Genomic DNA, 27178 nt, shown 5'->3' on the forward strand with positions numbered 1-27178 from the left:
GTCCACCGGCTTCCTCCATTAGCCTAATGTGTTCTTTTCCCCTCTATGCCTCTATGACTACTTTGTCATGCGCTCGTCTCTCTTTTCACCTCTCTGTTGTGTTTGGGGGAGATGAAAGAGAATATTGCAGCGTCATCAGGAAGTGCTTCTCTTCAAACAGCCCATAAAGGCACATATATTCTCATGTATCATTCCTTGTTATTGAAGCTTGAAGGCACTCAGGAAATTCCATGACATGATGCTTGTTCCATAAAACGTAAGAAGTGTATATATATACGTACGATATGTGTTTTTCAAGAAGCAAAGTGGTTTGAATCATTGTGAAGAAAATCCTAAGAGTTCTTGTTCAAATTAATACGTGTATATGTCTTTATTAAATATTTAATCAACTTCAAACCTCAATAATGATAAAAGAAATTCCAACAAGTTTATAATTAATGGGAAACTGATAAAAGAAAACAGAAAAGAAAAATTAAAAATGTATGGAAGAGGATTTGAAAAAGAAAACGATTCTGAGATTTAAGTCAGGAGTTTTCCCTCAAAATTCTGACTTTAATCTTTAAAATCTTTTAAATTACAGTTGTTTCTCAGAGGGAAAAAGATTTCTGACTTTTTAAAAAAAAAAAAAATTGGTAACAATATAAATACAACCACAAGCATTTTTACAGTTGGTATTTTCCCTGTGCCTCAGGTGTAATGTGCTATTTATCAAAAATGTTCCTAATTTATTTATTCATCTTTTACTGGAAGTCTTTTCCTGTCACAACCTCTGCCGTTTATCCAGACTTGGAAGCGGCACCACACAGAACACTTATGCATCTCCAGTGACTGGATTCAAGAGAATTTAATCCATACTGAAAGTAATTGATGGTTTTTCTGGTCAATATTTTGTTCACAGAACACTGTTGTGCCAAAGCAGAAACCCTCACAGACGCAGTGGCTGCTGTCTGTCTGTCGACTCCGGCTCTCTGTGATATTTTATTTACAAGACCTTTAAAATATAAGAAGGAGGAAAACAGCAACAACTCTGTGTCTTAAAAGACACATCATTTCCCATTTATCTCTGGATCCACTTGTTTGTTTTTAGCCAAATCGATTAGATTATTATGTAATTGGTGGGGAGTCTGTTAAAGTGGAGTTTTAAAGAAAACACTGCTGCCTTCAGGCTGTGGTGAGGCATCTGGTGTGTGTGTGTGTGTGTGTGTGTGTGTGTGTATGGGAGAGAGAGTTTTCTCCACGGAGAAGGAAACATTCCCCCAGAGGAAAAAAAAGAAGAAGAAACAGCTGAGACTAATTGTTGGTATTACCTGGCAGCTGGGGAGAAAAGTGACACCTCAAATAACCCGAGAGTTTTGCTGTGCGATTGCTTTCATTTGCAATCCAAAGGTGTTTGTGTGTTTGTGTGCGTGGGACTGTTTATTTCACAGGTGCCTCTGGATTCAAAATAAGAAAAATCGCTCGACTTGATGAGCAGCAGCAGCAGCAGCAGCAGCAGCAGGGACGCTTGTACTGACAGCTGGTATCACTTTGACTTTTCCTTGTTTTGAACTGATAATCCCAAAATACAATTTTGAGCTCTTTATCATGACAATAACTTTATTTTCCTAGTTTGTGCTTTTCCTCTCTGTCCTCTTGTTTTTATTCTACTTATGTATCCCAGTGCACTCTGAACCACAGCTCATGTACAACAACTATTACTATACAACATGTAGCTCAGGGGTGTCAACCTCAAAGGACCTGGGGGCCAATGAGCATCTAGTCTGGTCTAGAGGGGGCCGGTCTAGAGGGAAAAAACAGAGAAAAAACAGTTGTAGTAGTGGGTGGGCAATATGAGCTTAAAGTTATTACACACTATTCCATCGTGATACCACAATAAGGGTTTATTCATGAAGCTATTTCACAGAAGTTCAAAGAAAAAGTGCTTGTTTTAATATGGAACGATGCAAACCTCACAATCATGACGCACTTATAATGCAAAATAAATAATTGATCATTAGCATTTGATTCTGTCCATTTTCTATCACCTCAGCCACGCTCTGTTTAAAGGAAGGTTGCGAGCCATGTTGTCATAGTAACATGCTATCGGAAGTGACGGGCCGCATGTAATCGATTGTGGGGCCACATGTTGCCCGCGGGCCGCTAGTTTGTCCCCTCTGATGTAGCTTCTCATTAATATAATCCTATCATTACGTTCTCATCCACCCTTCATCCACCTACGGGATGAGGGACACGTGTGGAGCTGGAACCAATCCCAGAGGAGCGATGGGATGAGACAAAAGACACGACGTCATGATAATGAAGATGCTACTGATCATTCCTTATAATAATATAATTGTTGCGGAGATTTGATTATCAGTGAGACAACCAAGGATGGAGCTCCTGGAGTCAGAGATGAGTTGAAAAGCTTTATTGGAAGCAGCTCAGATGTAAGAAGAACATGAGCAAGAAGATGTTCATAGTATAGTCCTCTGTCAGTCTGCCTGTGAATCCCAGAGTTATGGTATTTAAAGGGTTTTGGAGAAAAAAGGGAGAGGGGTCAAGATGCCTGGCTCCATTCTCTGCTGATGCCGAGAGTCGACCTTGGGGAGGACTGCATAGTTGAGTGATCAGTCCTCTGCCCCAGTCGGGTTAGGCACAGCGAAAATACTATAAAGACAGCAGAGACAAATGACAATAATAATAGTTTTTGAATGAGCTGTGTTTTATTTTACCACTTTCTATTTACTATCCATTTACTGTTATGTATTACAATGTAGTACAATGAGTATTTCCTTTTGTGCAAATGACTTTTTACTACTCAACAATGTTTGTGGTCCACAAGACTGTCTGACATTTCTCAAAACCACTGTGGCGTTGTGTTTTTGAGTGACAGCGGCCTTCTCCTTGTTTTTTATGACACTATTGTCCGTTTTCACCTCGGTTAACACTGCCGGCATTTTTTCCCAAAAGTTTGTGAACTTAAAACTTTTCCCCCCCGCACAGATTTACTGACTCCAAGCCTCATAATGACAGAAAATGTCACGGCCATAAATTCAGCCCGAGTCCAGAGAAAGTCTGCATCATGTCCTCCTTCATCGTAAAGCAGCAGAACGGACGGATGGATATCATCAAACGGGACTTTAACAGCGATGCTCGGTGGCAGGATCAGGCCTCAGAGAGCGGCTTCATGATTTTCCATCACCATATAACACAAATTGGTCTGACTTTAATAGTTGATGCGAGCAGAAAAGTGGGGATTGTTGGCCAAAGGGGGCGCTCATCTAATAATGATGAGCAATTATGAGATAGTGAATGAAAGCTTGGCAGCTTCAAAGTCATAATGGAGCTTCACATCAAAAATGATAGAGCCTGCAGCAACAAATGACCGGACATTATTTAGATGTTTCTTTCTTTTCTTTATTGGTTTATCAATAATTATGGAGGCAATTCTTCTCACTTATCGTACATCCCATCATACCACAGTGGTTTGAAGGGACACTGTTTTCATATAAGGTGGAGACAAACGTGACCATTGAAACCCTTTGACCAATAACTTTATTTTGAATGTGACAAAACTGTTAAGAGCAACTATGGCATGAGTGAAGCTGTGAGAAGTGAAGTCATTAAATGTACTAGAGCCACTGATTGTAATTATACAGTGCAATCAGACACACGGTGGGAAAAAAAACCAACAAACATAATAAAAAACTAATGACAAGCATCTGGTTGTACCTCAGCTAACAATTTTTGGTTCCCAGAAGGTTCTGGGAACGTTACATTTTAGTTGCAGGAACGTTCCCTGAAAGTTTCCACTAGGTAGTTCTATAGTTGTCATGGAAAGTTTTCCTAATGTTTGGTTTTGGTTGCACATTCAGTTCTCAGAATGTTGCTTTTGTCACAACCTTCATTCAACCTTTGTAGAATGTTCTTTTTTGGGTGCATTAACGTTCTCCTAATGTTACTTTGTCATAACCTTTATTTAACCTTTATAGAACGTTCTCTTTTGGTTGCATTAACATTCACATATCCTGGTATATACAACAGAACAGTATTTCTGATTTTTCCTCCACGTGCCACCAGAGAACCATGGACGTAGATTACAGCACTGAGTACAAAGATGTGGCAACAAACACGATCGCTGAAGCTATTTCAGTTTCCAACATTTCAACATTCAAAGCTTTAGCCGTGTGATTACGGCTGCCGTTTCATTATCCCAGCGCGTGAACTGTTACCACTGCTGTACTGAAAGTCTGCAGCAGAAACAATTGCTGAATAATACTATTTTCGAGCAAACCGAGTTTGCCAGCAGCAAGTCATATTGCTGCGCTTACAGCTTCCCCCTGTTGAGTTTCACTGAATCTCATTACCACTGTGCCGCGTGTTAGCACAAATCCAAAAATGCCCTCTGGCAGAAAACGGGGATTTATCTCCTCAGCGGAGCCAACTTTGTTCCAGTGCCACAGTTTTATCTGGCAGCGACGCAGTATTTTATTATAGTCGTTATTTTTCTGCGCAGACATCTGTTTTAAATGCCTCTTAATTAAAAAAAAAACAAAATTAAAGGACTAAGTCATGTGAACTGGTGCCAATGAAATGTAACATGAGAACAATTGAAAAACCTGTCAATGATCTGTGTCTTTTCAACAGCTTCTATTCTATTCAACAGACACTTTGTTTTTTTTTTGTTAAGCTGTAACTTATTTGAAATAAACTTTGTTTATTGTTAATCACATCTTATTTGTGTTTCGGTGTATAAATGTGCTTTTTTACCCTTTAAAATAATCTTATTAAAAAGTATGCTGTTTGAAAGTGTAAAACCATAAGCCGAGATATAAAGGTGATGGAAGCTTAAAGTCCCTGTCTAACATTAGTGTACAAGTGAGACTTTCAGCGACTCACAATTATGTAAACTGGAAAATGTGGAAAAGCCTGTGTGAATAATGAATGAAGCACCGTGGACTGATGTATGGGCAGGAGATAAGTTGTGGCAGCAGCCACTTCCTTCATTGAGTCACCGGATCAATAAACATTAGTTTGCACTGCAACAATAAATAATCTTAAAACATGGATGGACGATCATAAATAACAAGTGGGAACACAGACATCACGTAGAAAAGTTCTTTTTATTATTATTATAATTATTCGACAGAATGTGAATTTCTTCAATTAATCAAGTTATTTAATATATTAAATATTTTAAAAGAAAAAAAAGTTCCCCTTCATCACACAACCGAGTCAACACAAGAGCAGACGTCAAACTACAGCAGTTTCTCCAAACGAGAGATTGTTTGTGCGTAAAAAAAAAAAAAAGTTGTGTTTTCGATTCCATGCATTAGCTAATGAACATTAGCTGCTGACTTCAGCTGCGGATCAGTACCAGGACTGACGGACTCAGTCAACACACGGAAATAAATTAACTGATTAGTGTTTCTGGAGGTTCTGGGGTTTTAATGGCCCAGACAACATTCTCACAAACTCACACCCACATACATGTTTACCAGGCTAACTGAGGACTGTCCTTTCACACCAACTAACAGTAGACTTGTGTTTCTGGTAATTTTTTTTTTTTTTTAAAATAATAAAAACAGAAAAGAAAATTTTATTCTAAAATGAGGCGTTGAAATTCCTGCTCAAGTCAGTAGAGGCATTGTTGAGGAGGCTATTTAACACTCACACACATGCAGGTCCCCTCTTAGCAAAAATAATAATAAAAAAGAAAAAATCACCAGAAGATCTACGACATTATTTCAGCATGATGTAAAGCATGACCATCAAGGGGACCTGAAAAAATGTCCCCTTTTGGCATGAACGTCCCCTATTGGTGAGTGTGAAACGACACTGAGGTCCACTGTTAGATAGGCTGACAAGTACACACACACACACACGCACGCACGCACACGCACACACACACACTTAAGAGAGGTACCTATTTCAGGGACAAGGTGTATGAGGCCCAATTGAGACTACCGTTTCATTTGAGATTAGAAAACTTGTCAGTGATTTCAAAACAATCTTGATTATAAAAAAGCATTAGACTTAAATATTAAAAAAAAAAGAAAAAAAAAGAAGACTATAGACAATAGAATGTTTCGTAATCTTATCACAGTAATTGATAGTGTGTAAATTGGCAGTACATCCTGAAAAACTTCCTCCAGCAGAAGCTTATTAAATGATGTGCTGCAAATGCTGGATTTTGCCAAGTGGAGCTGAAATTAAAGCAGCTCCACGCGGTCGGTTCAGTTTCTGCAGAGTCACTTTAGCGTTTACCTGCTCATTATTTATATATCACTGTCAGGAAAAGTTTAAATGTAACTTTCAGTGACTGTAACTGCTCTTTTCCCCATCACATTTAAAACTGCTCAGTTTGGCCACTTTGTTGCACATTAGGGTCACGTCAGAGCCGGCTCTAGGTATAGGTCATTCAGGCGGTCGCCTATAGGGCGCCATCTACTGGACGGGCATCACACAACCACAAGTTGAATAATTGAAGTTGTTCAGATTTGTCTAATTTAAATAACAGTGCTTTGTTTGTTTACTATATTTATTTATTATATTCCTATTCACTATTATTTGTTGCCATGCAAATTTTGCTCACAGTGTCCATACTTGACAATCATTACTGTATAGTGTTTTATGACTTGTGTATTACTGTGTTATTCTCGTCAACAAGCAGCTTTGTTTGAGGAGTGAGGGCTAAACAATTAATGGAAATTTGATCAAAATCGCAATAGGGTCAATACTGCGATTTTCAAATCACAGTAGGACAATATTTCTTATAGCCAAAATGTGTAAAATGACCATTTTAGATGAAATATTGTCATGACCTATACACGTCACATTCTACAGACTGAAGAAAACATCTTTCTCACAGATCTGCACAAATATCACACAGTAATGAATTTAAACACGTTATTCAAATAAAATAATGAGAATAAAGATGTGAAACGAACCAACTGAGGGTTGAAAAAAGGTTTCAAGAAAACGGCAGGAAAATGCAGAGAGCCGGCCCTGACGTCAGTCTCGGTAGCGGCGTGTAAAAAAAAAAAACACCAAGATTTTTTTTTGAACGTAGTTGTTCTTCTCCAGCTGTGACAGGTAAATGTCAGGTCCAGCTGCTGTAAACTGTATGTATTCAGCACCTGCAGCAATGTGAACACTGTCACTGTCTGGTTCATAAAGTTTCATTCACCGGTGGATTTTAAGATAAACATTCATTTTTCTCCCTTTTTACACGTACAATGCTGGACCTTAAAGGCCTTTTAATCCCATCACCTGTGTGAGATGATTTACAAAAAAAAGCATCCAAAAAACAAACACTGTATAAAAAAAGTCCACAAGCTCACAGTTTACGATGTCTTGTTTGAGTCCCTCTGGATGAAAAGGAGGCGGAGCTCGGTGTGATACAACACGTGACATCCTCAGGAGTTACAGTGACAGGTGACCTCCGGTAGAAATTCCCTCCATTGAACAAAGACAGCAAATGCTTTCCATGTTTAGTCATCGCTACCTGGACGAGTCGGGGATGAGTCTCTTAAACCAGCGTGCGACGGCGACGTCGACTCTCAGCACTAATGTGACCCCGATCACCACGGACACGCTGCTCAACACGAAACCTAAGGCTTCAAATATTAACCTGAGAAGAGAAAGAAAAGACAAGGTCAGGTCCTGGTTGAGAAGTTGGGGGGAAAAAATGGACACAAATGTATCTCAGGCGAGTCACTGTTTGAGTGTAAATTCAGAAGCTGAATGGTACAGAGAGTTTTTAAAGTGGCGGCGATCTTGGAATCCTATGTTGAGGTTGTTCCATCTTTCCGATTTGGAAATCTACCATCCCAAGTTTGAAATATTTATTTCTGAGTTGTAAAATACACATCCAGAGTTGGAAATACGTATTTCTGTGCTGGAAATCCAATTTTCAACTTCAGCTGGAACATGAAACAGTGTTTTATGTCAACACAGATAATCCAAAAGCAACATTGCGCTAGTTGGAGGCTGGATTATGACTGAAAATGCAAAGAAACGCCCATGGAAAGTTTCAAAAGTGAATTCTACTGCTCAAAAACCATGGTCCTTTAGCAGTTGGACAAAATAAATGCCTCTTGTCCCCGCCCACCACTGCTCTGCTGCTGTATACACACACAACTGCTCCCTTAGGTCTGATAGTATTGCCTGACAAAGCCTGTTTTAGGCTGAAGAATGTCTTCTCCTTTCACAAAAGACTGGAACAATGGCGTCAACAAAAGTAACGCACTGCAACTTTTACAGCCACCCCAGAGTTACAGATGTAAATGTAACGCAGACCTGAAGTGATACCCGCGTCCACATGCCTGTGAAGTGAGCGCGAGCTGGAAAATGCAGTCAGGCACTTACTTGGGTGCAAAAACCTTCCACACCATTAGGTGTCTCCTGAGAATGGCCGCCGCACTGACCGAGGCGAAGACCTGTGAGGAGAGAAGAGGAACTCAGTTCTGTGATGTGAATACAGACCGGAGCGGACACACAGAAATATGTGATTAAAATATCTATTTGGAGTCTCTATAGAAGGTTGTTCACAGTGGGACATACTGTACTTATGCTAGCATCCATTAGCTGGTGACATGGATCACCACCAAATGTCAACCAAATGACACCAAACACAAATATTACACCTGGCCTGTTTCCCTATTTGCTGATTATTCCTTTACTTCATTTGTTTTTAAGGAATATTTTGGAGGAAACATAGATATAGCTAAGCTAAGAAAAGAAGAAATCCTAGTTCAACATTCACTGCGTAATCGATTAGAAAAGTAATGAAGCATTAGCACGTGATTAAACGTCAAAATATATTCTCTCATTGTGGCAGAAGAATATGAAAATGTTAATTATCATGACTGAATCTCTCACTGAGAGACGATTGTTACCTCTGGGTGAGATATATAAATGATTTATTTGGTCATAAAATATTCATTATTGTAATTTAGCGATCAATTCAGCAAATGTTCACATTTCTGTTAATTAGAAGAATTTACAATCTAAATTTGAGGAGATGTACAACAGGATTAACTTTAATAAGGTTTTAAGATTCTTCCACTAAAGTCTCATCTTGGCTCTGCTTAATAACCTGTTAAATTAAGATTAAAGTGGAATGGTGAGGAATGGTGCGGCGGTACCTGTGCTCCGAGGATGAAGAGGTAGCGTGTTGAGAGCTGCAGCAGAGCGGAGCTGAACTGCTGGGGGTTTTCTCTCAGTCTCATCTCCATCACAGCGTCTTCTCCTTCATCACCGGCAGCTCTTCCTCCTCTGCTCCCACGCGCTTCACACACCAGAGGCCAGAACAGCAGCAAAGGACAACTCACTGTTGACAAGAAGAGAACAAAGTGTCTTGTGTTTTCAAATCTATTATTTTTAGTGCAAAACCTATAAAAGAATCCAAGATTTTTTCTCTTAATCATTCTTGCTGCTACTTAATCATAAGTAGCAGCAAGAAATACATTACAAATTTTACGTACATTATCAAAGATCAAAGATTTGGTCAAAGAAAATGTTCATTTATGTGTATTTCTATCCACAGTCCACAGTTATTTCACAAGAGAAACAGTAGATCGCACAACAATTTGAGATGATAAGAATCTGTCACTGTTTACTGTTTAACGCGCAACAGTAGCTGTTGATATTGAAATGGGAAAGCTGGAGTCACATTGTAGTCGCACAGTTCCAAAAAATCATTAGGGATGAGCCGATGGTCAAAAATCATTTTTGTAAGAAGATAATCTTACATTTATGTGATCCAAAAACTCTAAATATCACATAAATGTTACACCAAAAAAGCAAAATGGTGTAACAAATGACACATGACAAATATCTCGTCATCGCTACCTGCAAACAGGATGTGTGAGGCGAAGGTGTTGAGGGTGACCAGTGAGGCGGGCACTGCAGTGCCTGTGTGTCCGTCAGGAAATCCCACAAAGGCAGCACTCCACTGGATGGAGGGGAACGTGGGGAGGTGACCTGTCGCGTGGAAGAACTGCGTGGCAGCCAGAGACCACATCACTATCGGAGCCCAGGGGACATTAAAGCCACCTGAGGAAACACGACGAGAAGGTCATTAATGTTCACTGTTATCAGTCAAAAAGATGGTAAATCTTATTTATCAGAATGTTTTCAGTTTGTTCAGGTTAGTGCTGAGTCACTAATGCCAAATATGTACAGGAGTCCCTCAAGTTTCTGTGCTTGGAACCTGTTCTATTCCACTTCTATATGACACCACAAGTAAACACTGATGTAAGTCAACTCTTATGCAGATGATAGACAATTATACTTCATACTAGGGCAGTGTATGTCACTAGAGTGTGAAGTCCACAGAGGAAAACTGAGATTTTTGAATCTTGGCGACACAAATTAAGCTGATTTGATTTAATCTTACCAGAATATGTGCTTTGTAGGCCTCGGAGTGTGGTGGCGGAGGCGTGGATGTGCAGCAGAGCTCCCATTTCGAGCAGCAGCAGGAGGAAGGACAGAGCCATGCCCTCTGGGTGCAGCAGCAGCATACCAAGTGTTAAGAGGCCACAGAAGAGCAGCAGAGGGGCAGAGTACACAGTTCCCAGGCCGTAGGCCTCCACCGCCGGCCTGTTGTCCACCTCGCTGCCCACGCTCGGCTCGTTGTCGTCCAGGGAACGACGCATGCGCTGGTAGATCTGGGGGATGAGGTGGTGCAGCTCGGCTTGCGGGCTGATGCCGGTGCTGGCTCGATAGCGAGGCAGGGGTAGGGAAGAGTTTCTGGCTGAAGCTGTGGCTCTGGTCTTGATGAACACAGTGAGGGGGTCTAGACAGATCAGGAACAGCCCTAGCGCTAGGAGACAGAAGGCGGCCCTGGGGAGGAGCAGCTGGGCCAGCTTGATCATCTCGCCGAGGTTCCTGAAGCTGTCCTCTGGTGTGGCGCTAACAGCCCAGTGGAGCCCGAGGCACGTGGACAGCAGTGGCAAAATCCAGCGGGCCGTGAACACCGCCCCGCCCGAGGAGTTGAGGTTACCGTAATGGCGGAGGCAGTGTCTCAGCAGATACGTCCACACGCCCAGAGAGACGACAGACAGAGCGTAGTGGAGGTTCTTCATCTGGCTGTCCTGCAACCGCGACAGAGGAGTCAGGAACGGCGAAGGCTGGCAGTAGCCCTGCTCTTCCCGACAGCCGTGGAACGACAGGGAAAGGTAGAGGCTGCCGACAAGGAGTCCAACACAGGCCAAGAGGGTGCTGCTTTCTTTCCTCACAAAGGAAGGAGACAAGGCCGGCGAGGGCAGCAGCCCTGCAGACTTCAGAGGGTCGTAGCTGGGAGGTAGGAGTAAACCATCCCAGTTGAGATGGACGGGAGTATAGACAACCAAGGACAACAGGAGAAAGGTCACTACCCGTCCTTCAGCGATCACATAGCTATCTGAGAGCAGGGAGGCACAGCGGAGGAAAGCAACCAGGATGGGAGGAATGAGGAGACGCCGCCGAGTCAGCCAGTTGGTCCACTTTGGAGGTTTGGATCCATTTTTTGCCACATGAACGGTTCTCGTTCGATAAACTGACCAGAAGAACAGAAGCTCTGCGCTGAGGGCGGCAGCCGCGAGGCACCACGCTACCTCAATGTACCCATGTGTGAGCAGCTGACCCACGGCCACACAAACCCCCACGGCAAGCGCCACGACAGCCGGGGCCTTCAGTCTGCGAGCATTCTCCCTGATCAGCACAAACGACAGCTCGGACAGGACGTAACACATCAGGCAGGCGAAGGCCAGGATGACTAAACCTGCTGCCATCTTGAGCGGGTTGAATCGAGCCCACGTGGCTCGACAGGTTTCTCTGACGGAGGTGAGGTAGGCCTGCATTGAGGCGGTCAGCTGAGGAGAGGGTGACCGGCCCGCTCCCACTGTGGCCAGGTACTCGGAGGAGAGGCGGGCGAATTCAGCCTTCAGCTGAGAGAGACGTGGAGGTGGAATATCTTTGGCCATGCTGGAGTACGTCTCCAGGAAACGGTTCACCTTCACACACAGAGGGAAAATGATTGGAAAATGAATACAAGTGAAAACACGATGACCGGATATTATCCAGGATATGTGAGCCCTGGACTTTTCTGCATAAAATCACTTTTTCATGGGATCAAAACACTCTTTTCTGCATGAATCCATTCTTAAACTCAATGCAAAAACTTAAAACAAGGTCAAATACACGGTTTGTTCTGCGAGGTCAAACGTGATGAGTCCAGTTGTAACTGCTCATACATATTTTTTCCTGCCGTGCTTTGTGTGAAATGCAAATGAAGCTACGCAGGCGAAGAATGGGAAAAAATGTCAAGGTATTCATGCTTCATCCTGTCATCAGCTTGTAACTGGGCAGTCTACCTGCTTCGCGTTGATCCACAGCGCCTCCAGCTGGCTGGGACCTGTCGGTGCAACTTCTGCCTGATCATGAGGAGGGAACAGCGGCAGGAGAACCTGCCCCACGCTGCTGTACGGGATGGGGATTCCCAGCAGCAGAGCCAGTGAAGGCACCAGGTCCGTCTGAGGAACTATATCAGGCTCATCCTGCAAAACATGAGGGAAATAAGATTACTACATCATTCATTCAATGGCAGTGTAAATAGTGTAAATTGGATATTTGCTGATTAAATAAAATAAAGGAAATCGGACACACAGGAAAAGATTGAGTGAGTGGTTTTATGTGTATTCTTCTATTGCCTCTTGAATCCTTACCAACTTATTATTTGCTGCTGTTATTCAACAACAAGTTCAAGAGTCAAGTTTCCTGCTGCAGGTTGTGACCGAGCATGAACAGAATCTAATGAATCTGGTTTGGAGAATGTTTGCTATAACAGCAGAGGTCAGTCAGTCAGTTTACTTCAAATTTAAGGCACATTTTCTTTCATCTTTTGTGAAAGAGTAAAGCTAAAATCGCCTCTTTTTTTGTGTCACAACCTCTAATTTACTAACACCGGGGCTTCTCCACCAACCTGCGACGGCGGTCCTGGAAACAAAGGCACTGGACTATAGAGGAAGAGAGCGGCGTCGGTCTCCTTCAGACTTTCACCACCATGATCTCCAGTGTCCGTCATCCCGTGATCTCCCATCACTACCAAGAGAGTGTCGTTCTGCAGACGGTCAATCACAGACCTGGAAGGAAAATATAGAATATAAACAGTGAATATGCTCTGAGAACATAAATAGAGACGGTAATTGTAGTTTGAAACAATTTACTGAACTTCACATGAGCTCATTTACTGCTGTTCTATTATTCATAAATATCTTAATATCTGCTGAACCAAAGGTCACAATGATGATGATGGTGGTGGTGACAGCAGGTGGAGGAGGCTGTGAAACAAACACGGAACAGCTGTGCTCTTCTCTGACCTGATGACTCCGTCCATCTGTGTGAGCTTGTCGGCCATGGCCGGGTGGTCGGGTCCGAACCTGTGCCCGCAGTGATCCACGCCGAGAAAATGAGCAACCAGGACGTCCCAGTCGTTACCCGTCACTGTGAAAACCAACACATGACGGACACATGAGTGGACGCTTATCAGGAGTTTTTGGCCCATATATTCAACCAATATTAACTGTTTTTTTGCTCCATCTTGTGAAATATAACAGTTAAATGACATAAAAAGTTGCTTCACTTCAGTAGCCAGTTCTTGAACAACAATTATGGTCTTATATATCATTTTATATCTGTACTGCAGTGCAATTATACACCAATCCAGTGAATTTCTCCGTGAGATGAATAAAGTATCTATCTCTATCTATCTACACAGTATTTTCACTAGGAATAATATATAAACTAAATACTAAATACACAAAACAGGTCATCAAAATAAACCAGTGAAAAAACTTTTTGGGTCTTTAAAATAGAATAAAAAGATAGCAAATGTTGTAAATTCTAATTTAAATATCATACTGTTTTAGGTACTTAGTAGTAAAATGTACTCACAGGGACATAAAAGCATTTTGAATCATACATACTGGTGGAGTAAAGGTTTTGGAGGATGCCGTTGTCCACCGTGTGCAGATCCTTAACGTTGAAAGAAGGGAAGGGCAGACAGCGATAGAACTTCTTCGGGAAAAGACTTTCCCAAGTGTCGTCGCCCATGAACACAACCCGTTTTCCTGAGATTAGATAAATGAGGAGATTAGATGTGGAACATTTCAATTCAATTAGTAAAGAAAGTGTTTAAATTCATATGTAACTACTCACCGATTTGACCCAGCTGGTGGATGAGATTGTCCTCCAGGATGGCGCTGGAGGCAAAGTTGTTACCGACATCCACAAACGTGGGTAAAGATCCAGTGGTGAAGCCCTTGATCCTCTGCATGGTGGTGGTGGGCGGGTCAGCGTGGAAGGGATACAAGCGGCTGTGGAGAGGTCTGGAGGAGGTGATCTCCTCCACCACGGGCAGCTTGTTCTCGTACGGTCGCGGCGCCAAGTTGCTGGAGTCAAACTGAGCGAAGTCGATCTTCAGGGCGTCGATGATGATGAGGACGGCGCGGCGGAAGCGCGGCCGAGTGTGGCAGAAGTCCACCGGCTCCTGCCCGGGCTGCAGCACGTCACCACAGGTGCTGGTCCGGTTCACCTCCAGCCTCACCAGCAGGAACCCGCCCATAAACAGGTAAAGGCCCACGAAGTACAACGAGCAGATGCAGAGGAGGAGGAGGGACAAAACTGGAGACCCCTTCATCCTGAGACACACATACAGGTTTTCCATTTATGTGGAGAACTGAAGCAAAGCCTGAAACATATCCAGTTAGTCCCAACCTGCGTAGGAATTAGTGACATCTACTGGTGAGACTACAGATGGACGCCTCCTCTCACCCTCATCTTTCACAAGCACGTCAGGGTACTAGCAGAGTGGCCTTCACAAACCAGAAAGAATAATGTGGGTTTTTTTTTTATTTGTGTAGAAAATTCTGCCTTAAAACACAGAACTCAAGCTCTGGATTCAGGCCACAGTGTGGCACAAAATGGGAGTTTCTGTAAAGTACATGTAAATGGCTTTACTAAGGCAATATTAACCAAACTATTCTCATTTTTTAAATAATTGTACACAAATACAAACATCAATATATGTAGTATATTACATTTCCATCAATAAACCTTCATATTTGATCTTTAAAGGTGGAGTTCCAGACACATAACCAGATGCCAATTTGTCGTTTTCTGTCCATAAAGACATTTCCCCCTACATGTAACTGGTCTCTTTAAATTTCATTCAGGAGCAAAGGTAAATGTTTATTACTTGAACAATTGTCATGATACAGTAATTGTTGTTATACACTGATTTGAAATACTTCTACCATGATAACTACCCAAACAAAATTCATTTTACCTCTTACTTTAACCAATAACTCAGAAATTAGGCCTTCACACCTCATTAGAACCAGGCTTTTGTCCAGATGAGGCCTAACAATCCAGAAAGACATTATTTATACAAAAGAAGTATACACAAACCTGTGTGTGCACACAAATATGTGCACACACAGGTTTGTGCAGCTCACATCTTGTCAGGACCTACCCTAATCTATAACCATTTTATGCCTAACCTAACTTCAACCAGGGCCTCAGAAATGAGGACCTGCCTCATTAGGACCAGGTTTTGATCTCTGTGACGACTACTGGTCCTGACAAGGCCAGTATATATATACAAGGAAAAGTGGTACAAAACACACGCATATGAGTACAGCTATTCTTCTGAGGACACTTCATTGACTTACATATATTCACCAATTAATAACTATCTTTGAATTTAAACATAACCACAATTAAAATATTGGTCCTTAACTTAACCAGCTCTGCCTCATTAAGAGCAGGTTTTGATCTCCACAAGGACTACTGGACCTGACAAGGTCAGTGTTTATACCAGGAAATTCCAACAGAGACTACAAAACAAATACACACACACATATTTGTGCACCTATTCTTCTGAGGACACTGCATTGACTTCCATTCACGTATACACCCTAAATGAAGTTTAATCCCTTACCTTAACCATAACCACAATTCAAATTTCAGCCCTTATCTTAACTACAGCCTCAGAAATGAGATTCTGCCTCATTGGCACCACGTTTAAGGACTACTGGTCTATGTTTCTGTCAGGAAAAAAGTCCTAAAGAGGTAACAAATACAAGAAAACACAGAGATCAGACACTCACTTGTTCCTGAAGTGACACCTGCTACACCTGATGCTAACACTAGCAACGGTTGACAGTTGACAGAAACTCAAAGTTTCACTGTGATCGGTGAACTTTCACTAACGAGTGTGTTTAAAACGTGTCCGTTTTAAATGAATTAACCAACCAACCAACCGACTGCTAACCAGTTAACGCAGTTAGCCGCGGCGGCTAGCTCTCCTCGCTGCCGTCACTGACCTTGTCTCTGGGTGTTTTTTTGTTTGTTTGTCCTCTCTCGGTCGCGGGCCGGAGGTGAATGTGTGTGTTAACAACAACACTGAGGTGCAGGGGCCTCAGGTGAACAGAGAACCAGGAGGCGCCTCCCTCACCTTCATTGAGACGCCGGTACCGTGAGATTACAGGCAGCTTGTCACAGCTAGGAACTCCAGTGAGCGTGGAACTCCAGGCGGAAACGTGGCGGCTGCGGACGGTTTTGTTTGTGACACTGAATCAGATGTGTCGGTTTGTTTTTTTTCCATTCTTTATTACCGAAGATTTAAGACAGACTTCACGCCAACAAAATTGTGTAAAAATGTCAAATAACAAAAAAATCATACAACTCATATGCTATTTTGTTGTACAGGAAGTTGTTGTAGCCGGAGCCAGAGTCTCTTATTTTGAAGGCCAGAATGAACGCAAGTGGAGACGAGTGATATTGACGGCATGTGAGAAGAAAAATAGTAGTCTCTTTTTGTTACGATCCATATATTATTATTGTCATCGTTTTTATTTGTATTATATTATGAACACCAGACTTATGGGCTTTATTCTGCTTCTCACACTCACCGTCAATAACACTCATTGCCACTTCCTTTCACTCTGGCCTTCAAAATAAGAGACTCTGGCTTCAACAATTTAAACCTAAAAATAGCTTACACTAATAAATAATTGTCATGATAACTACAACGCTGGTTATAGCCAATAAAATACAATAAAAACATAAAATACAATAAAAACACAATTAAAGACACTTCCCTTTTTCACAAACTTTAATTTTTATTCAGTTACTTACACCCAAATAAATCCAATAGTCTCTCAATTCACACACCATCTCTTTCCAATATGATTGTATACTTTTTAAAGAAGTGCCTATTTCCACAATATCATTTGCCGTCACTTAAAATCCTTTCACTTTGAGTTTCAAATGAGAGACTTGGCTGATTTAACTTTACATAAAGGAATTCCATGAAAGGACAAACGTGCTGCTTTTGCAGCGAAACATGACATTTAACAAGTGCTTAATGAATATCCCACACAACATGTCAATTTAATAAATGGAACATTTGTTTCTGGGCTTTCTGGGGTATTTGCCAAGCATGGAGAACAAATTAATTCTGGAACAACTTTTGTCGTAAGGGTGTTGCACGTTTTTATCAAATACAAGTAAACTACACTTTCCTACCACTCTGAGGCTGCAGCCAGACATTACACCCACCAACTCAAAGATGCTGGTCCCAGAGAAGTTGCTGAAGTCAACTGAGGAACTGACAATAATAACTGTAAATGCGTTTTTTTCTAACCTGAGCTGACTGTAAATTACTGCATAAATAAAAAATTAAGCTACAAAACCTGAAAACAACAGTGGAACAAAGAGAGGAAAACATTAAATCAGGGCTGAATGTTTTAAACACAATCCGACAGCTGTTACATCCCGGTGTTTATTTCCTAATATGACAATAACTTGAAAACATGAACAAAAGTCAGTGAGGAAAATGTCCTCACTCCAAGGCAAGACAGTGACAGATTGTGAGTTGGTGTTTCTTCTTCTTCTTTGTTCTGTTGTTGTTTGAACTTCACTGATGCCTTGGAGTCTTCAGAACATGGTTATAACCTCCGTCTCCTGCATCTGTGTCATTCATTCACTTCTTCTGAGTTCATATTTGAAACCTCTGCTACTGAGTCGGCTCCGACTGGTTGTGGAGGTATTCACTCTTTTCCTCCGACGCGTCTGCTGCAACCTTTGGTGTCGTCTTTGCCAGCGTGCTGTAAATGGTCATGGCCTGAGGAGCAGGGGAAAAACAACACGACGGTCACCACCGAACATGATACAGAGGCACGTTTTCTATACATCCAAGAGCAGTTAAGGGACATTTTGAATCCCTTAGCTCAGTTAATAAAACAACTACTGATGTTTTCGATCATATCGGAAATTTCTGACGTTAACTTGGAGGTTAAGAGGGACCAGAAGGTTAAAAAATAATACTGGACCAGTGAAGCATGAGAAAGCAGAATTTGAATGCACTAGCTGGTGTTTTTGGTGCAGATTTTATGTATAATTTCAATACTTTAACCCTGAACTGTGGAAATGTCCACCTGGATCAACAAATAACATTACTAGATACACACTGTATATAGACTGAAAAAAACAGTGGTTTAGCAGTTTAGTTAAACTTTAACGTGGCTCTGCTGCAGAACATGTGTATGATTACATTGTACTTGATACCTGTGTGACCATTCCGCTGATGTCCCCGGTGTTAGAGGGCAGCAGGATGGTGTTGGACTGTTTGGCAAGGTTTGAGAACGCAGACACGTACTGCTCAGCCACACTCAGTGAAGCAGCGGCATTTCCATTCTGTATGAGGCACAGGGGGAGGGGGGGGGTTTACATAAAACATCAACGACATGAACTTTCAAATGAAGACTATGATGTTGAGTTTTCTCTGTTTTCACCTGCTCAGTCAGAGCCTCCGACAGCATACGGATGGCCTTGGCTTTGGCTTCAGCTTTGGCTATAGTGGCCTGGGCTTCACCTGGAAGAAAAAAACACAGACATACAACCGTAAATAAGCTCTATTTACAACAGAACAACAGCTGTGTCTCTAACTATCTGTGCTACAAGACAAGCACAGATATATAACAACTAAAGTGTGGAACTTAATGAACGTACCAGATGCTTTATTGATCTGCTCTGCTTTTTCACCCTCAGACGCCAGGATCTGAGCTTGTTTACAACCCTCGGCGACATTAATGGCTGATTCCCTCGTCCCCTCGGACTCCAGCACCGTGGCTCTCTTTTTACGCTCGGCCTCTACCTGCACACACAACATGAATAAATTAAACGATTAAAAGGCTCCCTTAAGCTTCAACTTTCTTCTTTCAAAAGTGGAAATATCACTCTCACCTGCATCTGCATGGACTCTTTGACACGAGGTGGAACGTGAATATCTTTGATTTCGTAACGGAGGCAGCGAATTCCCCAATCATCCGATGCTTGGTTGATGGAGTGGACAATGTTGGAATTGAGAGACTCCCTTTCCTTTGAAATGAAAGTGGATGTTTATATATATCCACAGCACATTTATTACTATTTCTCCTTTTCTTCACGACAGTAGTTTATGTCTTTACCCTGAACACTTTGTCCAGCGTGAGTTTGCCCAGTTCTGAACGCATGGTGGTCTGAGCCAACTGAGTGACGGCGTATTCTGGATCCTCAACGCCGTAACTGGCCTGAGAACAAACACACAGGAAGGAGAGAGATTTAAAAAAACACAATTTATATAACTAATATCAAAGTATAACATAGAGAAAACCTATTTGAAATTCTCCAAACATACCTTAAATGGGTCCAGGATCCTTAAGTAAAGCACTCCATCAATCTGTAGCGTTACATTATCTGGAAAGACAAGGCCGTTAATAAATCATGTTACTGAGACAGAACTGTTTTCAATTATCAGTAAAATGATGGTGTGAAGGGTCCTCACACTAATTCATGTATAAAAAATAATTAAAAGTGAATTATTTTTGGTTTGTGGACAAAACAAGACATTTGAGAACATAATCATTTCCAGGTTTCCAACACTGATCAACATTTTCTGACATTTTATAGCCCAAACGAACTTACACATCTCCCTCTCTGTACATCTCAAAATCAGTTTTTGCTTTTAAGTCACTTCTTAAACTAACTTATTTAAAAAAGCCTTGCTATAATTGTGCATATATTACTTGTACTACATTATTTAACCTGGTCTTAATGATCTTTACTTTGTTTGATTGTTATACATTTGTGCTGATGCTATTTTGGTGATAGTGTTGAAACTGTAATATAGGTCTATAGAAATACCCATTATTGTTATTATTACTTACCTAGAGACACAGCAGACTGCTCTGGGACGTCAATCACAATCTCTTTAAGACTTTGCACATAACGAATCCGGTCAAGCACAGGGATGAGGAAGTTTAAACCCTAAATAAAAAAATAAACAAAGTGGAAGAAAAATTAGTAAACATAACACACGTTAGTACATACAACTTTCATCGCAGTAGAACTTTAACAGGAACGATGGAGGATACTGGCTCTAAGATGCGGTGAAAGCGACCCATCCTCTCCACCACCCAGGCTTCCTGCTGCGGCACAAACAGCACCACGGTGTTCATGGGTAAACTAGACGCCCATCGCTGCTGCGCTGGTGTCACCCACAGCCTGGGAGCAGTCCTCTGGCTTTGCTACACAAAACACACACGATGGTTTGTTACAGAACACAACAACATCAGATTTGTATGACAATTTGTTATATTTGTGAGCTATGGGATATTTGAATTTCCCCAAGGGGATGAATAAATAAAGTTTGTCTTATCTAACTTGATTATTAGATTATTAATGGATTTGTTTTTTTGTGTCTTTTTTTCAATAATTTAAACAAGTTTTATGATTTTGCCGCAAACAAAGAAATCATTCAAACTGAATCGGAAACTGATTCTTGGTTTGTCGACAAAACAGGACATTAGAGAACATAATCATTTACAGGTCTTGGTAAACATCAATGCACATTTATCAATATTTTATTACATTCTATGGACCAAACAAATACTCGATTAATGGACAGAATACTCAATTATGAAAATAATCGTTAGTTGCAGCTCTAAACATACAAATCTAAAAAACAAACATGAGTAAAGGACTGTATATTAAATACATTTTAATTATATCCTTTTTGGAGAAAAGTTTTTCTATTATAGAACGTTTTGAATGAAGCTTTGATTGACTTTGTGACATTTTCCTTTGAAAATCATGAATGTAAATCTTAACAAGCACGTAGAAAAACAACAATCCTTTAATTGTTCTTGTAGTGATTTGTAAAAAACAAACAATATAATAAAGCAGTACATCCACCGACACGGACACAGTGACATTTGTGAATGACATTTTCGTGGATTATTAACACCCCGGTGATCACGGAATGACACCCACTTTCAAGCTAAGTAACCAGAAATAACACATAAATCACTGTTGTTTTACCTGCAAAATGGCGCCGCCGGCTCGACACAGCGACCGTAACATGATTGAAACACAAAAGAATAGAAAGTAGAAAAGAAATTCAGCTTTTTTTATTTGACACTACGTGAAAACTCTGCACTCATGTGAGTGAGTGAGTGACCCTCTCCGAACAGGAAACTAAAGTTACATCAGTGGTCCAGCGCTCAAACATGTCCGCCAGCGCGCGTAACATGAATCCAACGATAATCGTTCCGTTAGCATGTAGCATGTAGTTTTTTGTTTTGTTTTACACCAGTAACAGGTAGTTTTTAGTTGCTTTTTGATTATGAAATTTAGTCTGAATTGGTGTCATCTTAAATTAAAAAAAGGGAAGGTTTAGCTCTGTATGCTGGTTTCCCTTTAACCTTTCTCTTAACTGTTAAATCAGAAGCTAATATCAGCAGAATAATATATAGATTTATTTTAATTACCCGTGTCAATTATTTACATTAAAATGTATAAATAATTGTAGTTGTAAAGTGATTAAAACCTTAATATGGTTTTAATCACTATATATTATACCATTGAGGTTTCTGCTATCTGAACATAAACTTAACTATTTTAAATGTATGATCAAAATGTGTTTATTTTATCAAAAATAGTGGACTTGAAAATGCACGGCATAGAAAACTCTACTCTGCTGAGGGTTTAATGAAAATAACTTCATCAAAGACTGTGTTTTTCCACATTCTGCATTAAAACTGCACATACTCTACCTTTTAAATTGTTCCAATGTAGCTTGTTAAAAACATATTGTACCTATATTTTTGTCATTTGTCATTTATTTTGCGAACATTTTGTTTCTGATCTTCATATCTTGAGTTTGCTTCTGTCTTTTGTGCTGATGTGCCAGTTCACCCTCATAAACGTAAACCTTATCTCAAAACAAGGATATTTTAATACACGTAATGACTCGTTGAGTACACCAGGTGGTGCTGTTGCTTTTGTCTTTAAGATCAGTTGCTCCTGAAGCCCTTCAGACAGAGACCATACACTCAAATTAAATAATATAGCCTACTGTTTTTCCTATTGACTCTACTGTGTTATGTACAGCTCTTTAAAAGGGTTTGAAGGGATATTTTTAGGAAATGTGTGAATAACTATAGAAATATAAAAATAAACTGAAATAATCACATGACACAAGTGCAAACACAGGACAAATTAAACATTTGATTTGAGAATGAGTTTGCTGCTCACAAAGACCACTTAAAGATCAACAACATTTCGTTAGTATTAATAACATCATCATTATTATAATTATTATTATTATTATTATTATTATTATTATTATTTTTTTTTAAAGCGATTATACATTTATGTAAAAACATATATGTGTTTATTTATGTCTGTTTACATGTGTTACCCAATATTCCCCCTCAGGGATTAATAAAGTATTCTAATAACATTGGCTAATACAATAAAATACAATCTGTAGCATTTAGATGATCACTATTTTCACAATAAATCAATAATTATTTGAATGTTTTAATTTAAAGTTAAACATTGAATGGACCCTCCCAAATGTTACACACTGGACCTTTAAAATAGATTTTCTGTGACCCCAAAAAACAATATTTCAACATGAAATATTAATATAAAGCTCTGAATTAAATAAGAATAACAAATTATTCTGATTACACCAACCTGACTCTGGGCTAAATATGGAAATTAGCCAATGGCTAATACAATGAAATACAATAAGTAGCTAATGTATGTTAATGTGTGCTTTCCCTATTTTCACAATAAATACATCATTTTAATTACAAAATTCAATTTCTAGCAATAAATGTTACACACTGGACCTTTAAAAAAGTCATTTTTGAGTAAAAAACAAATGCTTACAGGGAAATTATTAATATAAATCTCCAAATAAATTAAGAATCACAACATATTACATACAAATATTTAATAAAAGTTTATAAAAACATCCTAACGTTCCACACGGATGTGTCTGCGTCACCTGTTTCCGCAGTAAACCTGTGCCTCTTAGTGATTGGTCGGCTTGAGTTGCGTAGCCCAGCCCTTTAGTGAAGCCCCTCCCTCTCTCTCCCTCCCTCCGCCCTCTGACTCTGCCTCTCTCAGGTTTGTCCGTCAATTCTGAGAGTAAAACTGTGTGTGATGGGAGTTTATATTCGTGGCGTGGCCGTGGCGTGGGCCCGCTGCTGCTGCTCCGTGGACGCGAACTCCGGCGTTACGAAAACACTCACGAACACCGACGAGGACGTTTGCAGCGTTTAAAGCGTGGACTTTTAACTTAACGGACGCTGCTGCCATGTAAGCGGAGAGTAAATCTGCGCCTGCTCTACAAACAAGTGTCAAACAAGTGCACTGTCGCTCTGCCATGTCGCTACTTTGCGTCAGAGGTGAGTTTTTAAACACTTTTTTGTGATGTTAACAACGACTTTTACCCCATTTTGTGGAATTCACTGTGATAAAGTCGATGGAAAAATCCATAGAAGTAGTTTTTAGTATCTGTCTGCGGACAGACGTCTCACTCCTTCAGGCTGTAGTGACAGGTACATTTGTCGTGTCCAGATTCTAAACTTTCTTTAAAAAAACAAACCAGAATCTTCTTAAAGCATGTAAAACATGTATGTAGTCACAATATTAATATCATTTATGTATTATAATGTTAATATAATATACTTATATAATATATTTTTCCCTTTTTGGAGCAGTATACACACAATATAGCAGCTGTTTGAGCCTCGTACTGTATCAGTCTGCAGATGACAACAATAGAATATAAACAAACTCTTTCATGAGGGCATTTAAAAATGTAAAAATGATTTCATTCATGGAAATAACAGACAAGAAAGAAAAGGAGCAGTAAGAATTAGGGTTGAACAATTAAATGTCATCAAAATCGCAATATTGCCTATAATGTGGTTTTCAAATCTGGACTTTGGTCAAATGTTCAGCTTTTTAAATAATGTAAATTAACAAAAGTAGTATAAAGTGTTATTTTGTGTTTTAATTGGGATTGGAGTAGTGCTGCTACGATTAATCGATTACTAAATGAATCGTCAACTATTTTGATAGTGGATTAATGTTTTTTCAGTAATTAAAAACAAGCTTTCTGATTTTTCGGTTTCTTAAATGTGAATATTTCCCTGTTTTTTTGCTCAAAGTAACAAATAAATCATTAAAACTGGATATTTTTTTGTTTTGTGGACAAACATCATAATTTTCACGTTTGGTAAACCCTTTCCCAGTACTCGATTAATCGAGAAAATAATCGATAATAATGGGAGATTCTAGATTCAGACCGTAAGTGTTGATCAGTAATTATTTGAGTAACAGAATTATGTTTTTGCCCCCAAAAATAAAGAAAATTCAAGCTTTTCCTAAATTTAAGAGATCAGCATCTACCTGTGAAAACCCCCAAATCTGTCAGCTGTCATTTATTTTTTATGATAGTTTACAAATGTGATGATAATTTGAATGAAAATGGCAATAATAACCCCCCTGAAACTGGACTAGGACTGTTAAATCCTCTGTGGTTTTTATTCATAATTCCAAACAAATTACTCAAAAAATAATATATAATAGCAGTCCCCCACACACACACACACACTTTCAAAATAAGGCTCCAGTCTGTTGGCTAAAACACACAGATGGTGGAGAACCTCTTGTTGTCTGTAGCATCCTTCACCAAAGCAAAGCCCATTATGCAACATCCAAATAAATCTGTGACAACAAGACCAATGTTTAACAAAGTACTGCCAAGAAGAGGAGGAGAGAGAAAAAAAAATAGGCTGAGACAAGTTTAAAGTAGAGCCTCGAGAAAATAAAAAGTGCTAAAAACAAATGTCGACTAAAAATGTGTTGTAGTCAATTACAAGCTGGCTCGTATTGATGAGTTTTAGTGTTTGTGCAAATTTGGAAAATAGTCAATATTTCAAACATGGTAATTAATAGGTTTTGGTCACTGAAATGCATTGAAAAATACAGGATTTTCTTTAATGAGGTTGTGTAGTACAGTAAACATGATAAATGTATATAAATTAAGATCAAATGAACACCTCTGATCTGTGGTTCCCTGTCTTCTTGAAGGCTCTGTGTCATTTCAGAATTTTGGGTCAGAGAGTGAATCTTTAAACTGTTTTTGTGAGTTTAAACATGTTACTTATGGCGTGTTTCCACGACTTGACTCGCCACGGCACGGTTATTTTGCCTTTCCACTAGCGATAGTACCTGGTACTTTTATTTAGTACATGCTCTGGCGAGGTTCCAAGCAAGCTGAGGCGATACTAAGTGTGACGTCACCAGACTGCTGGCCACTAGGCCTGTATTCAACCAAAGAAATTCTTGGTCGAAAATACTGAAACCGGGGGGGCGTTTTCTGAAGACATGCTGTTACCTGTGCTCTGCAAACACCGCCATTAGAAATTGGTACATTCCTCCAGATGAAATCAAATTAACCATAGACTGTATGAAATTAACACAGCAAAAAGTTGTCTTATCAGGATTCTGAGGGGAGGCGGGTCGAGCTGGGACCGTAGGTGGAAAAGGAGCTTTAGTGATTTCAGAGAAGCAAGGGAGTTCGAGTTCGGTCAATGTGTCATAGCAAATTCAGGTTAACCGTGAGGCGTGAGGAGGTAACGTGTGGTGGTGCTACAATGGCTACAACCACAACATTGTGTAATTTTTTTCTAATGTACATATCGTGTTGACGTTTGGCGGTGGATGGGTCTGATTGGAGTTTAGTGTCTGTCATGGAAGTTGTTAATATTGCTCTAAAAACCATAATACAACATGCTGGGAAAGGGTAAAAAGTCACTTTTGTCTTGTTCACGACAATAGACCTGAGAGTGTTCATTGATAAGAGTTTTGGCAAACGGTTGGTGTTTTCCATCCCATAAATACAGGACTGTCAGGTGTCTGGGCAGGTGTGTGTGTGTGTGTGTGTGTGTGATCAGCAGACGCTGTGACTCACTCTCTGATACAATAACGCACAGCTTGGCCATGTTGCTTTATCGATCGCTGTAGCTGAGAAGCTTCATCTCCATGGCGATGTGTTTACATAACATAACATCTAAGTGGTTTCTCTTACAACACTGGACATTTTTTTGGGAGGGGGACGGGGGACGGGACTCCTGCTGTGGATCAGGACGGGGCTGAGTGGACACATGGCTCACGTGGACCCCGACATGCGGCAGCAGCACTGTTAGGTTTAAAGGTCCAGTGCGTAAGAATGAGTGACATCTAATGGTGGGACTGCAGATGTAACAAATCTGGAAAACTCCTCTGTTCATACTTTATTTTACCAAGCAGAACAGGGAAGTATGGTTGCCTTCATATAGACTAGAAATAAATGATTGCAATGAAGGACGATTTTATTTGTTTGAGCATGTTATCGTAAGAACACCTGGGTTCATGGAGTTTTCATGTTCTCCAGTTTCCTCCCAAAAACATGCAGATTTAGGGATTAGCCACAATTGAACACACTAAATTGGCTGTAGGTGTGAGAGTGGATGGTTGTTTGTCTCTATGTGGCCCTGTGATGGACTGGCAATCTATCCAGGGTGTGACTTTGCCTTTTGCACTGTCAGCTGGGATTGGCACCAGCAACCCTCATGTGGAATATAAAGCGGTAGAAGATGAGTGAGTGAGTGAGTGAGCACATAATCATACACAGAGGTCACTCAGTGCAGTTTTAAAGAAATAAATGAGCACAAAGAAGCACTTTAAAAAGTAAAAAATGTATAAGTAAATGCTTCAAAGAATGATAGAAACAATCAGATTTAGAGAAATTCAGCTGGATAAAAGT

The 27178-nt window shown here is 40.3% G+C and overlaps 3 protein-coding genes across 11 annotated transcripts in view; 1 reads left to right on the top strand and 2 right to left on the bottom strand.

The window, feature by feature from the left end:
• Positions 1 to 5083: 5083 nt before the first annotated feature.
• Positions 5084 to 16540, bottom strand: pigo (phosphatidylinositol glycan anchor biosynthesis, class O). 5 transcript variants are annotated; one of them, XM_044012941.1, is made up of 11 exons: positions 16481 to 16540; positions 14182 to 14663; positions 13950 to 14093; positions 13344 to 13467; positions 12947 to 13106; positions 12339 to 12521; positions 10382 to 11978; positions 9835 to 10038; positions 9129 to 9313; positions 8350 to 8420; positions 5084 to 7612 (listed from the first exon to the last, which is right to left on the bottom strand). In XM_044012941.1, exons 2-11 carry the CDS (start codon positions 14660 to 14662, stop codon positions 7483 to 7485), a joined length of 3279 nt encoding a protein of 1092 aa, XP_043868876.1. In that variant the 5' UTR covers position 14663; positions 16481 to 16540; the 3' UTR covers positions 5084 to 7482. The 5 variants fall into 5 exon arrangements, with proteins under 5 accessions (XP_043868876.1, XP_043868875.1, XP_043868878.1 ...); XM_044012940.1 differs by having other exon boundaries at positions 16350 to 16529; XM_044012943.1 differs by lacking the exon at positions 16481 to 16540 and adding an exon at positions 16134 to 16157.
• Positions 16541 to 17127: 587 nt separating this feature from the next.
• On the bottom strand, positions 17128 to 21548 carry stoml2 (stomatin (EPB72)-like 2). Its single transcript, XM_044053581.1, has 10 exons — positions 21388 to 21548; positions 20442 to 20594; positions 20235 to 20334; positions 19706 to 19764; positions 19497 to 19598; positions 19273 to 19407; positions 19039 to 19183; positions 18822 to 18901; positions 18595 to 18723; positions 17128 to 18151 (listed from the first exon to the last, which is right to left on the bottom strand). The coding sequence occupies exons 1-10, from the start codon at positions 21427 to 21429 to the stop codon at positions 18044 to 18046; spliced, it is 1053 nt and encodes a 350-aa protein (XP_043909516.1). The 5' UTR covers positions 21430 to 21548; the 3' UTR covers positions 17128 to 18043.
• Positions 21549 to 23500: 1952 nt separating this feature from the next.
• The window catches only part of LOC122758041 (protein unc-13 homolog B-like), a 62890-nt gene continuing 59212 nt past the window's right edge, over positions 23501 to 27178 (top strand). For all 5 annotated transcript variants that reach the window (XM_044011844.1, XM_044011845.1, XM_044011847.1 and 2 more), the window contains exon 1: positions 23501 to 23768. In XM_044011844.1, coding sequence (XP_043867779.1) covers positions 23747 to 23768 — 22 coding nt within the window. In that variant the 5' untranslated portion in view covers positions 23501 to 23746. The remainder of the gene's footprint in view (positions 23769 to 27178) is intronic.

This window comes from Solea senegalensis, linkage group LG21 (assembly GCF_019176455.1).
Source record: "Solea senegalensis isolate Sse05_10M linkage group LG21, IFAPA_SoseM_1, whole genome shotgun sequence".
Lineage (NCBI taxonomy): Eukaryota > Metazoa > Chordata > Actinopteri > Pleuronectiformes > Soleidae > Solea > Solea senegalensis.

What these genes read in the sequence shown, in the direction of transcription:
- pigo (XM_044012941.1), bottom strand. Translation starts at nt 14,662, where the DNA reads ATGAAGGGGTCTCCAGTTTTGTCCCTCCTCCTCCTCTGCATCTGCTCG. An exon ending in CCAAAACCTTTACTCCACCA is followed by an intron (nt 13,468 to 13,949) that starts GTATGTATGATT and finishes TGGTTTTCACAG; the next exon opens with TGACGGGTAACGACTGGGAC. An exon ending in CTCACACATCCTGTTTGCAG is followed by an intron (nt 9,314 to 9,834) that starts GTAGCGATGACG and finishes TCTTGTCAACAG; the next exon opens with TGAGTTGTCCTTTGCTGCTG.
- stoml2 (XM_044053581.1), bottom strand. Translation starts at nt 21,429, where the DNA reads ATGTTACGGTCGCTGTGTCGAGCCGGCGGCGCCATTTTGCAG. An exon ending in GCAGTCTGCTGTGTCTCTAG is followed by an intron (nt 19,765 to 20,234) that starts GTAAGTAATAAT and finishes TTGTCTTTCCAG; the next exon opens with ATAATGTAACGCTACAGATT. An exon ending in AAGAGTCCATGCAGATGCAG is followed by an intron (nt 19,184 to 19,272) that starts GTGAGAGTGATA and finishes TTGTGTGTGCAG; the next exon opens with GTAGAGGCCGAGCGTAAAAA.